The sequence below is a fragment of the Monodelphis domestica genome, chromosome 6, assembly GCF_027887165.1.
Source record: "Monodelphis domestica isolate mMonDom1 chromosome 6, mMonDom1.pri, whole genome shotgun sequence".
Lineage (NCBI taxonomy): Eukaryota > Metazoa > Chordata > Mammalia > Didelphimorphia > Didelphidae > Monodelphis > Monodelphis domestica.
The window spans coordinates 16,833,275-16,847,430 of NC_077232.1; the positions used below are offsets into that span (position 1 = coordinate 16,833,275).

General features: G+C 39.1%; 1 protein-coding gene across 1 annotated transcript; it reads right to left on the reverse strand.

Annotated features, from left to right (window-relative positions):
* Positions 1 to 1,201: 1,201 nt before the first annotated feature.
* Positions 1,202 to 2,134, reverse strand: LOC100027960 (olfactory receptor 4D11-like). Its single transcript, XM_001378072.3, has one exon. The coding sequence runs from the start codon at positions 2,132 to 2,134 to the stop codon at positions 1,202 to 1,204; it is 933 nt and encodes a 310-aa protein (XP_001378109.3).
* Positions 2,135 to 14,156: the final 12,022 nt, after the last annotated feature.

The window sequence follows — 14,156 nt, forward strand, 5'->3', positions numbered from 1 at the left end:
ACTCCTAACAATTATGCTTTCCAGTTTGCATCTTGGTTAGTGTGTAGCCTGGATAATCAATTGTGTGTGTACAAAACAGTTTTTTATTCTCCTTCCAGCTTTCTTATCAGCACATATTTACTAAGAGTCTATGGTGGATAGAGGATAGTTCTAGATCTAGAAGAGCTACAGATGAGCTAAAACAAGGTACCATTATGATATCTGTGCTCCCTCTCCTCCTAGATTTTGGTTTTCCTTGTCACCTTATCACTACTCAACTTTCATCCCTAACCACCAGTGCTTTCTTGCACTAAGCCCTGGAGGTCTCAACTAAATTGTTTTGAAACAAATTTTATTGATCCTTTTTCAAAATATCCCAGTCATTTCTGGAAATGCTCTCCTCTCCCTTTTACCACCCTAAAAAAAAACCCTTCCATTGTAACAAAGAAAACCAAAAGAATTCATCGCTTAATGATGGCGGATCTGTAGAGTAGATGCATCTCATTATATACTTCACTTTTCTCACTTGTGATAATGGTCTTTTGCCCCTTCTCTGGCTATTTAAGGCATTACTTATTGTTACATTCAGTAGTCTCTCTGCAAAAGACCACTTTGTCCTTTAGATGCAATCTCTGTCTTTCTAAATATGCCCAGAAATAATGGGCATATGGTGTTTTAGTGATTCTCTCATTTATTTTATTTAAAGTTTTTGAAAATCATATTTAATTAGTTATTGATTTTAAATATTACACAAGTGGGGTGTAATAACAATTCACAGAGAAATAATAATTTGCATGGGATTTGAAGATGTGTAAAGTGTTGTCCTCACAACAGCCTTATGAGATGGATTGGACAAGGATGATTATCTTTCTCTTCTTCTGATTGTCTTTATATTTGTTGTGGGTGCTACAATTCCCTTCACCAGTTAGGGTCATCTCCAACTCCTCGATCATCCCACAGACTGAATCCATTGCCAAATCTTTTAATTTCTATCTTTACAAAGTCTTTCATACCTTTCCTTTTCATTCACATATCTACCTCTCTAATTCAGGCAAGAAGAGGGGAAGATTCATGCCAACCTAATTTAAAGGCTTTATAGTAGGTCCTAATTATTATTACAACTTTGGCCTCATAATTGTCTTTTATAGTGAGCCCTTCAGAAGGATTTTGATGCAATGACATTTGTTTTTTCTTTCCTGGTTCCCCTTTTGCACAGAGCCAATTACCTTTCAGAAGACACAAGTCGTCTCTGTAGTCTTCTCATGGCTGACTTCATCTCCTGGTTTCTCAGGGTGTAAATCATGGGGTTCAAGAGAGGGGAGATGACAGTGAAGGTGACAGAGATGGCTTTGTCAGAGGGAAGGGGAGTGAAGGGCCTGGCATATACATAGATACAGGGCACAAAATGAAGGGTGATCACAGTGATGTGGGAGGAGCAGGTAGAGATGGCTTTCTTTCTTCCCTCCCCGGTGTGAGATCTCAACATCACCATGATGACCGTGTAGGACACAATGAGCAGAAAGAACCAAAGGGTGGTGACTAGACCATTATTGGAGATCATAAGGAGCTCCAGAGTAAAGGTATCAGTGTTGGCCAGTTTGAGGACTTGGGGGACATCACAGTAGAAACCATCAATGACATTGGGCCCAGAGAATGGGAGTGGGAGCAACAGAGAGATCTGCACAATGGAATGTATGAAGCCCCCCACCCAGGAGGCCACAAGGAGCCCAAAACACCTTCCCTTACTCATGAGGGTCACATAATGAAGAGGCTTTGAGATTGCCAAGTAACGATCATAAGCCATGACAGAGAGAGTAAAAATATCGACCCCACCAAGGAAGTGAAAGAAAAATATCTGTGTCATGCAGCCATTGAAAGAGATGGTCTTCTTCTTAACTAGGAGGTCCAGTAAAACCTTTGGAGCAGTGATGGAGGAGAAGCAAATGTCCACAACGGATAGATTTCGGAGTAGGAAGTACATGGGCATGTGAAGGCGAGATTCACAGGTCACAGTGACCATGATGAGAAGATTGCCCAGGAGAGTTGTTACATACACCAGGTATAATAAAATAAACAGTACGATACTCAGTTTTGGAGACTGGGAAAGTCCCAGAAAAAGAAATTCCTTCACCCTGGTGTGATTTCCCAGCTCCATTAGCTCATGTTTCCTCTTCCTTGGCTGCCTAGGGATAAAAGATATACGAGCACATTCAATCTGGTGACACAATATTGCAAGACAGCAACGACCCCTGCATAGGTCTTTTCCCTACTCATTTTTGTGATTTTCCCATATTTTTGTATAAGCAGACACTTTAAAGCAAATCTTGTCTATGACTCTACCCATTGACTATTTTTATTTATGGAATCTTTTCCCCGCTGTTGATGTTAGAGACCAGTGATCGGATATTTTTGGTCCTTGGTCAGTCACCCTGCTCCTTAGCCCCAAGATGAGAAGAGAACTGGATCCCTAGTCTCTGTAAATAGTAATGGTAATTATGAAAGGATGACCTCCTCTGCCATGGAGGAGGCAAAGGATCCAAGAAGCCAGCATATTGAGGAAGAAGAGAACTATATTGTTTAGTAGTCCTGGGTGTGCAGATTTTGTGTTTACTCCCTCTTTGGGAATGCAAGGGAATCAACAATATAGTGCTTACTAATGCCAGGGACTGTGCCAAGTACTCTACAAATATTGCCTTATTTAATCTTCGTAGGAAGTTTGTGAGAAAGGTGTCATTTAAATAAAAAAATTATTAAATATTTCCCAATTACAATAAAAATTTTCAACATTCCTTTAAAAACATCCTTCCCTTCATCTTGGAATCAACACTAAATATTGGTTCCAAAGCAGAAAATCTGTAAGGGCATGGCAATTAGTGACTTTCCCAGGGTCCTATAGCTAGCAAGTGTCTGAGGCCAAATTTAAACCCAGGACCTCCCATCTTTAACATACATTAAAAAAAAATTTTCAGCTCTACATTTTCTCTCTTCCTGCTCTTTGAAGCAAGCAACCATATCAAATAAGCAAATAAAGCCATGCAAAACATATTTCCACATTAGTCATGCCACAAAACAAAGCATACACATGTATACAAATAAGAAAAAAAATTCAAAAATGGAGGTACTATTATTATCCTTATTTTATAGCTGAGGAAATGGACGTCAACAGAAATTAAGTGACTTGTTCAGGATCACACTGCCAAGTGTCTGACGCTGCATTTGAATTCAGCTCTTCCTGATTTTATGCATAGCACTCTATCCATTGAAGCACTTAGCTGCCTAATAAATGGTCTTGGGCACCATGGCTTCTGCCTACCTCACTTCCTGAGGCATTCTAGAGTCCAGCACATCTGAGGCTTCTGATAGCTACATCTCTTGCCTCTTCTCTCTTTGCCCCTGCCATCCTCTTTTCTTGATCCTTCAGAGGATCCAACAAATTGGAGCATTACAATAACTTCAGGCACATGGAAAATGGAATCTTAGATGAAGCTGTGCTGGAATACGTGCCAATCTTGCCTGTCCTTCAACACCTCCTGTCCTGCAAGAACATTTTATTTTAATTCCCAACATGTTAAACCAGGAAAAGGTGGTTTTTTCCCCTGGAGATATTTCTTCTCCTACTATCTTTCACATTTCCAAATGACCTGGGATCTCCAGTAGCTTAGCCAGTTCAATATTAAAAGGTCATCTAGCTCATCCGAGTTTGTTCTAGACTTCAGACTTCTCCTTGCATGAATTCAAGTTAGTCTACCGCTTTGGCCATCATTGGACATTCTGATTCTTTGGTGGAACTCCTTCTTAATCTCACAACTTCCATTAGAGACTGGGATCTGGCAGAGATTAAGTTAAATAACAAGGAATGTGTACTATAACTCAGATCGTAGGGAAGCCTGGAAGTTCTGCTCTCCCCTTTGCTTCAGATTCTACCAGAAACATCCAAATATTATCCAGTTGAGACCAGTAAAAGCATGAAGATCTGGGCATTTCATTTTAGGCAGATGGCAAGAAAAGAAGCTATAGTCATGGTCTCCCTTGATGCCTCTGAAGACCCTTGCAATCCTTACTCTTTCTGTCTGTTCTCACGGTATTGTGGGGAATTTGCTATTGACAAAGACTAGGGATCTAGTTCCCTTCTCATCTTGGGGCTAAGGAGCAGGATGACTGGTCAAGGACCAAAAATATCCTGTCACTGGTCTCTAATATCAAAAGCAGGAAAAAGATTCCATAAAGAAATAAGACTCTTCACCAGCACAGAGAAGAATATTTTATTTAAATAATCAGCTACTTAATGGCTCAGCAAGACTTGAGTTTGGGACTTTTATTTATTTATTAATTTAATTTAATTTTTTTTTGGTAAAAATATTCACTTTATTTCCCTCCCTCCCCTCCACCCACCCTTCCTGAAGCTGATGTGCAATTTCATTGGGTATGAATTTGGGACTTTGGCTTCTAATCTAGGACTCTTTCCCCTTTGCCTTTCTCTTCTATCTATGTGATAGGGATCAGACCCATTGTTATTTGGCTGGGGAAGCAAGTTGGGGTCATGAATATAGCTTGTGTCAAGGAATCTGAAGACCTGGATTCTAATTCTGGTTTTGCCACTTACAAGATTCAGGATCATGAGTAATTTCAGTTCATCTACTCAAGGCTCAGTTTCTTCATCTTTAAACATAAAGGATTCCTGTTGGGTATTCTCTAAGCCACTCACCAGCTCTAGTTTTCTATGGATCTCTTTTACTGAGAAGACAAGACTGAGTTGCTATAGTATGTCTTGGTTTTAGCCCAGGTTCTGGTCCATCCCTTATACCTATTTATCCATCTGTAATATGGTTTCTGAGGATGTTGACTTGGAAATACGACATAGTCTTTGACTTCCACAAAGCATCCAGTCCTGTTCTTCCTCCTCCTCTCTTTCCTTCTCCTCCTCCCAAACCTCTTAATTTCTTTACACACTCTCCACAGTTTTCGATCTCTCAAGTGCTTTCAAATATATTTTGATTAAGGTAGAATCATAGATTTAGAGAGAGAATGGAACTCAGGCCTCAGTTAGTTCAACATTTTCATGAAGCAAAGAGAAGTTCAGTAGTTTATCTGAAGTCACACAGTTAAAAATGAATACAACTGATTCCAACCACAGTCCTCTGAGACCAAGACCACTGGGCTACACTGCTATTCATTCTTTGCCAAGATCCCATGAGGTAGTTTACAATAGATATTTATTTAAAAAAATTAGAAAACCAAAAAATAATCAATAGAGATTTATTAAGCACCCACTATGTGCCAGGCACTACGCTAGGCACTGGTATGACAAAAGAAGGGACTCTCCATCAGTGTAGAGAAGAGTAATTTATTTAAATAATCAGCTACTTGATGGCTAAACAAGACTTGAATTTGGGACTTTGGCTTTTAATCTGGGGCCCTTTTCCCTTTGCCTTCTCATCTGTCTATGTGATGGGGATCAGACTCATTAAAATGGCCCAAGAAGCTTTTCTTGGGCTATCTTGGGAGAGAGGCTTGCATGCCTCTAACCAGCTCTGTAATTCTGCTAAACTGAAGAGAGGTTCATGGGTACATCTCTTCCCTACTCCCACCCCCACCCTTACCCCAATGCTTGGCTGGGTCCAAGGCAAGTGGTAGGATAGAGATGGGCCAGTATTCTCTGCTTAGATCCTGGAACTCTGCTTATCTTATACTCTGTAGCAACTTTTGGGGAAGTGTGACGGTAGCTGGTACCTCATAGCTCCCCAGTCTTTGTCTGGATGATCCTTCCTCCAGAATGGCCAGCCTCCACCTTCAGGGGCTACTTTGGCAGGGAGACAATTCCCCCTGGGTCCCTGAGCCCTGTGGATGCTTCTGAAGACTTGGGGGATTATGGGAAGAGCCTTCTTTTTGGTAGCCCCCATTTTGTTTTCTTAGGAAGTGACTAGTCCAAAAATTCAGAATATTTTGACTTCTTACATTGGGGGTCTGTGATTGCACTGGGTGGGGGGAATTATTTTTGCTGATAGAGATGGCAATCCCTTCTTTAAAAAAATCCTTAGTTTCTGTCTTAGAATCATTACTAAGTATCAGTTCCAAGGCAGAAGAGCAGTAAAGGCACACAATTGAGTTAAGTGATTTACCCAGGGTCACACATCTAGGAAGTATCTGAGGTCAGATTCGAACCCAGAACCTCCCATCTCCAGGCCTGGCTCTGAGTAGCCCAACTGCCCCAGTGATGGCAATCCCTTCTAATCCAGAGTCTTTCTGAGTTGCTGTGACTGAAACCTTTATCCCCTTTTAGCTGGCCTTTTGGTAAGGAACATTTCTGGATCAAATAGTACAACTTACCTAAAGTGTCTTGCGGACCTTAGGGTGCTATGGGGTCATTATTTTTTACTTTAGACAGCAGACCAATTACACAGGCTATCACTGAAGTCTTTCTAGCTGGGTTACATATTAACATCTTGGTATGGCCTTGCAGGGCTCAGTGTCCTGTCTTGCCCCACACTGGTAAAATGGCAGAGAACCTTTGTTAAAAGAGGGGAGAAGCAGAATGATGGGTTCAAGCCCTGAGGACCAGACTGCAAACAGGGTTTCTCCTATTTACTTGTTGGAACTTAGACAGGTCAGTTACTTCTTGGTCTCAGTTTCCTCTTCTGTAAATTGAGGGTTTTGGACTGAAGAATTTCCAAGGTTCCCTCTTACTCATTAAAGATATATGCTCTTGGGAAAAGTCTTATATGTGAACAGATATTCAATGGGGAACACTAAATGATAGATAGTGGGGCAGCTGGGTGACTCAGTGGATGGAGAGCCAGGCCTAGAGATGGGAGGTCCTGGGTTCAAATCTGGATTCAGACACTTCCCAGCTGTATGACCCTGGGCAAGTCACTCAACCCCCATTGCTTAGCCCTTACTGCTCTTCTGCCTTGGAACTGATGTTTAGTATGATTCAGAGACAGAAGGCAAGGGTTTACTAAAAAATGGCAGCTAAGTATTCCAGTAGATAGAATGCTGGGTCTAGAGTCAGGGAGATTTGAGTTCAAATCTGAACTTAGATACTAGCTATGTTACCTTGCACAAGTCTCTTATCTTCTGTTTGCCTCAGTTTTCTTATCTGTAACATGGGGGTAATAATAGCTCCTGAATCCCAAGGTTGTTGAATGGAAAAAATGAGATCATACTTAGATCACTGATATTTTGCTGATATACTAAAATCCCAAGAAATTAAGTACTTAGCACAGAGCCAGGGCACAGAGTTGGGGCTATATAGATGTCATCTACTATTATTATTTTTCATAAATGTGTCTTTCAAACCCCAAAGTATGGACTTTAAAAAATGTAGATCCTTTCCCTAAAGGCAGCAGTTTTGACCTGCCATGACTAAAGACAGAGTGAACCTGGGTTCTTAAAGCTCTAGCCAGGAGGATCAGAGTGTGGTGAAGAGAAACAGAAGGCTCAATTTGGAATAGGGAACCTGGAGGAGGTAGCTCAGTGGTGAAGTATGTAGAGCTTTTGTCCTGGAGTCAGGAAGATCTGAGTTCAAATCCTGCCTCAGAAACTTAGCAGCCCAGTGACCCTGGGAAAACCTCAGTCTCTGTGAAATGGCAATAATAATAGTACTGGCTTCCTCCAGCCATTGTGAAGATCAAAGGTGCTTTGCAACCTTTACAATACTCTATAAATGCAATTATGATTATTATGTTTATTTCTCTGTACACAAACTTCAGCAAGAGAACAAATTCAGAAAAGCCCAACAGATCATCTTGTCCATCAGGCAGCCATGGGAGGTGTCCCAACCCTGGAAGGTACTCACAGTTTGCCATCATGCTGGCAGCCTCCTTGGACTTAGCAGGATTGTCCTTGTCGCTCCTTCGAACCAGAGTAGGTGGGAGAACCTCCACAGAGTAGAGCCTCAGCAATTATAGCAGCTACCAAGGCTCCCTGGTGGGATGAGCGGAGACAAGGGTAAGCTAGGCAGGAGGGCACTTAGAGCTTAACCCACAGGGGGACTCACAAAGGACAGTTCTTAACGACTCTCTCTAAATATGCAGAGTGATGCCAAGAAATTTGGCTCCACAGCCCAATGGGATTCATTTAGTTATAAGTCAAATTACTTGAATTCTAGAGAAGGTTCAAGCTTTCTGATAAACAGGAGGGCACATTTGATCCAGTTTTTGATCACTGATATTTTGTTGATACACTAAAATCATAAGAACATTGAAATCCTATGTTCTCAAGAACTGGTAGGGTTCCATCTTAGTTCATCTAGTTCATTAGGGTACATTGTGTTCAATCCCCTCATTTCATGTGGAGAAACTAAGGTTTAAGGAAGTTACACAGATGATGTGCATCTAAATCACACAGAGGATAAGCATCAAAAGAGGAATTTGAAATTAAGTCTTCTCAATGGAAAGTACATTCTCTGCTGTACCAATATAATAAATTCTCTCTTCTAATTATGGGTGAAGGAATTGTTATTAAGCAGCCACAATAAAGGGAAATTATAACTGAAAAAACTCAGGACATTTTGATTAAGTAAAAATAAAGCTTTTGTACAAATGAAAGTGATGCATCCAGCATTAAACCAATTTTGAATAGGAAAAAATTTTCATTAAATCTCTGATAAAGTTTTGATGTTGGAGAAATGAATAAATTTAAGACCAAGAAGCTAGGAATAGGCAAGTTTCAAAAGAAAAGAGTAAGCTGTTAATGACCACTTGAAAAGGTCAGAGAAATACATTAAAAACAGTGGTCAGGTATTACCTTATCACTATACAACTGCCAGAAAATTAAGAAGTGATAAAGTTGATTGCTGGCTGGAATGTGGGAAAGCCAACAAGGTAACTGACAAGGTGATGGAGTTGTGAACTAGTCTTGCCATTTTCAAGAATATAAGAAATTATATTCTATAAAAGGCACAAAAAAGTGCCTTTGAGCTAGTAATTCTTTGAATTTTATACTCAAAGGCAGTTATTGAAAAGTAGAAAAATATTTTTCTACCATACAAAAATTTGTAGCAGAACCAATTTTAATACTACAAGCCCCAAACTCTAGAAACAATGCAAACATTCAATAAATGCACTAAATTAGCTGTGGCATCTGAATGCTATGGAATGCTATTGTGCTGCAAGGAATTCCAAATATTAAAGATTGCCAGAAAAGACAAAGAGAGGCACACATAAGCTATGGTTCACTGAAAAATAAAAATCAGAAACCCAGGGACAACATATTCCTTGACTAAAGCTTTGTAAAGAAAACTAACATCCATAAGGAGAAAAAAAGACAAAACCCACTGTAAATTCCATGGACAAATGTGGTACTGCCTTGTAAAAATCAAAGCCCATGGTCTTTGTTGCTTTGTAACTGATAAATGATGAAAGGGCTGAGTTTAATGTCCACTAATTCATAATTACATTTTTTTAAAAATATATTTTATTTGATCATTTCCAAGCATTATTCGTTAAAGACATAGATCATTTTCTTTTCCTCCCCCCCACCCCCCATAGCCGACGCATAAGTCCACTGGGCATTAGATGTTTTCTTGATTTGAACCCATTGCTTTGTTGATAGTATTTGCATTAGAGTGTTCATTTAGAGTCTCTCCTCTGTCATGTCCCCTCAACCTCTGCATTCAGGCAGTTGCTTTTTCTCGGTGTTTCCACTCCCATAGTTTATCCTTTGCTTATGAATGTTGTTTTTTTCTCCTGGATCCCTGCAAGTTGTTCAGGGACATTACACCGCCACTAATGGAGAAGTCCATTACGTTCGATTATACCACAGTGTATCAGTCTCTGTGTACAATGTTCTCCTGGTTCTGTTCCTCTCGCTCTGCATCACTTCCTGGAGGTTGTTCCAGTCTCCATGGAACTCCTCCACTTTATTATTCCTTTTAGCACAATAGTATTCCATCACCAACATATACCACAGTTTGTTCAGCCATTCCCCAATTGATGGGCATCCCCTAGTTTTCCAGTTTTGGGCCACCACAAAGAGCGCAGCTATGAATATTTTTGTACAAGTCTTTTTGTCCATTATCTCTTTGGGGTACAGACCCAGCAGTGCTATGGCTGGGTCAAAGGGTAGATATTCTTTTAGCACCCTTTGGGCATAGTTCCAAATTGCCCTCCAGAATGGTTGGATCAATTCACAACTCCACCAGCAATGAATTAATGTCCCTACATTGCCACATCCCCTCCAGCATTCATTACTTTCCTTTGCTGTTATGTTAGCCAATCTGCTAGGTGTGAGGTGATACCTCAGAGTTGTTTTGATTTGCATCTCTCTGATTATAAGAGATGTAGAACACTTCTTCATGTGCTTGTTAATAGTTTTGATTTCTTTATCTGAGAACTGCCTATCCATTTCCCTTGCCCATTTATCAATTGGAGAATGGCTTGATTTTTTGTACAATTGATTTAGCTCATTATAAATATGAGTAATTAAACCTTTGTCAGAGGTTTCTATGAAGATTTGTTCCCAATTTGTTGTTTCCCTTCTGATTTTAGTTATATTGGTTTTGTTTGTACAAAAGCTTTTTAGTTTGATGTAGTCAAAATTATTTATTTTACATTTTGTGATTCTTTCTATATCTTGCTTGGTTTTAAAGCCTTTCCCCTCCCAAAGGTCTGACATGTATACTATTCTGTGTTTACCCAATTTACTTATGGTTTCCTTCTTTATGTTTAAGTCACTCACCCATTTTGAATTTATCTTGGTGTAGGGTGTGAGGTGTTGATCTATTCCTAGTCTCTCCCACACTGTCTTCCAATTTTCCCAGCAGTTTTTATCGAATAGTGGATTTTTGTCCCAAAAGCTGGGATCTTTGGGTTTATCGTATACTGTCTTGCTGAGGTCGCTTTCCCCCAGTCTATTCCACTGATCTTCCTTTCTGTTTCTTAGCCAGTACCAAATTGTTTTGATGACTGCTGCTTTGTAATATAGTTTTAGGTCAGGGACTGCAAGGCCCCCATCATATGTGTTTTTTTTCATTATTTCCCTGGATATCCTTGATCTTTTGTTCTTCCAAATGAACTTTGTTATGGTTTTTTCTAAATCAGTGAAGAAGTATTTTGGTAGTTCAATGGGTATGGCACTAAATAGATAAATAAGTTTGGTTAGGATGGTCATTTTTATTATATTGGCTCGTCCTATCCATGAGCAGTTAATGTTTTTCCATTTGTTCAAGTCTAGTTTTAGTTGTGTGGTGAGTGTTTTGTAGTTGTGTTCATATAGTTCCTGTGTTTTTCTTGGGAGATAGATTCCTAGGTATTTTATTTTGTCTAAGGTGATTTTGAATGGGATTTCTCTTTCTAGTTCTTGCTGCTGAGCTGTGTTGGAGATATATAGAAAAGCTGATGATTTATGTGGGTTTATTTTGTATCCTGCAACTTTGCTAAAGTTGTTGATTATTTCAATTAGCTTTTTGGTTGAATCTCTAGGATTCTTTAAGTAGACCATCATGTCATCCGCAAAGAGTGATAACTTAGTCTCCTCCTTGCCTATTTTGATGCCTTCAATTCCTTTATCTTCTCTAATTGCTACTGCTAGTGTTTCTAGTACAATGTCAAATAGTAGAGGTGATAATGGGCATCCTTATTTCACTCCTGATCTTATTGGGAATGCATCTAGTTTATCCCCATTGCAGATGATATTAGCTGTTGGTTTTAGATATATACTGTTTATTATTTTTAGGAATGACCCTTCTATTCCTATGCTTTCTAGTGTTTTTAATAGGAATGGGTGTTGTATTTTATCAAAGGCTTTTTCTGCATCTATTGAGATAATCATGTGGTTCTTGCTAGTTTGCTTGTTGATGTGGTCAATTATGTGGATGGTTTTCCTAATGTTGAACCAGCCCTGCATCCCTGGTATAAATCCTACTTGATCATGGTGAATGATCCTTCTGATCACTTGCTGGAGTCTTTTTGCTAGTATCCTATTTAAGATTTTTGCATCTATATTCATTAGGGAGATTGGCCTATAGTTTTCTTTCTCTGTTTTTGACCTGCCTGGTTTTGGAATCAGTACCATGTTTGTGTCGTAAAAGGAGTTTGGTAGAACTCCCTCTTTGCTTATTATGTCAAATAGTTTGTATAGTATTGGGATTAACTGTTCTCTGAATGTTTGATAGAATTCACAGGTGAATCCATCAGGCCCTGGGGATTTTTTCTTAGGAAGTTCTTTGATGGCTTGATGGATTTCAATTTCTGATATGGGATTATTTAAGAATTCTATTTCCTCTTCTGTTAGTCTAGGCAGTTTGTATTTTTGTATATATTCATCCATTTCTCCTAAATTGGTGTATTTATTGCCATATAATTGGGCAAAGTAATTTCTAATGATTGCCTTAATTTCCTCCTCATTGGAGGTGCTGTCCCCCTTTTCATCTTTAATGCTGTGAATTTGCTTTTCTTCCTTCCTTTTTTTAATTAGATTGACCAGTACTTTGTCTATTTTGTTTGTTTTTTCAAAGTACCAGCTTCTTGTCTTATTTATTAAATCAATAGTTCTATCACTTTCGATTTTATTAATTTCTCCCTTAATTTTTAGGATTTCTAATTTGGTTTTCTGCTGGGGGTTTTTAATTTGATCGCTTTCGAGTTTTTTCAATTGCATTTCCAATTGATTGATCTCTGCTCTCCCTTGTTTGTTAATATAAGCTTTCAGGGATATGAATTTGCCTCTGATTACCGCTTTGGCTGCATCCCAAAAGGTTTGAAAGGATGTTTCGCCATTGTCATTTTCCTTGATGAAATTATTAATTGTTTCTATGATTTCTTCTTTAACTAAACGGTTTTGGAGTATCATATTGTTTAATTTCCAATTGGTTTTAGATTTGGTTTTCCATGTACCATTACTAATCATTATTTTTATTGCCTTGTGATCTGAGAAGGCTGCATTCATTATTTCTGCTTTTTTGCATTTGTGTGCTATGTTTCTGTGACCTAATGTATGGTCAATTTTTGTGAATGTGCCCTGTGGTGCTGAGAAGAAGGTGTATTCCTTTTTATCCCTATTTATTTTTCTCCATATGTCTATTAATTCTAATTTTTCTAAGATTTCATTCACTTCTTTTACCTCTTTCTTATTTATTTTTTGATTTGATTTATCTAAATTTGATAATGGTTGGTTTAAGTCTCCCACTAGTATGGTTTTATTGTCTATTTCTTCCTTCAATTCTCCTAGTTTCTCCATTAGAAATTTGGGTGCTATATTATTTGGTGCATACATGTTGATTAATGATATTTCCTCATTGTCTAGAGTCCCTTTTAACAAAATATAATTACCTTCCCTATCCCTTTTGATCAGGTCTATTTTTGCATTGGCTTTATCAGATATCATGATTACCACTCCTGCCTTCTTTCTATCAGTTGAGGCCCAGAAGGTCTTACTCCATCCTTTAATTCTGACCTTGTGGGTGTCAACCCGCCTCATGTGTGTTTCTTGAAGACAACATATGGTAGGGTTTTGGATTCTAATCCATTCTGCTATTCATCTACGTTTTATGGGTGAGTTCATCCCATTCACGTTCAAAGTTATGATTGTCATTTGTGGACTCCCTGGCATTTTGATTGCCTTCCCTAATTCTAACCTTTTCTTCTTCGGCTCTACCTTTTAGTCCAGTGATGTACTTTGAATCAGTCCCCTTGTCCCCTCCCTTGATGTTTCCCTTTTTAGTCCCTCCCTTTTTCTTCCCTCCCCCTCCCCCCTCTCTTTCCCTCCCTTTTTGTTCTCCCTCTCCCCCTCCCCCCTCTCTTTCCCTCCCTTTTTGTTCTCCCTCTCCCCCTCCTCCCCTCGGTTTTCCCTTCTCCTTACCCTTGTTGGGTAAGATAGAATTCAAGATCCCAATGGATCTGGATGTTTTTCCCTCTCAGAGTTGATTTCCCTGAGATTGAGGTTTAAGTAAAAAAAAAAAACCCTCTCTTCCTCTCCTTCTTATAGGAGTTTTCTTCCCCTCCCCTTCCCATGTGAATCTTTGTGTGAGAACGATTATTCTATTTGGTCTTTCTTTACCCCCTATTTATACATTACATTTTCCCCACATATTAGTATACATAGGTTGATATAAATGTAGTCCTTATAGAAGAGAGTTTGAGTAAAAGAAAATAACATTTTTCCCCTTTCCTTAATATTTACCTTTTCAGGTATTCCTTGCTCTTTGATTTTCGGTATCAAACTTTCCACAGAGCTCTGGT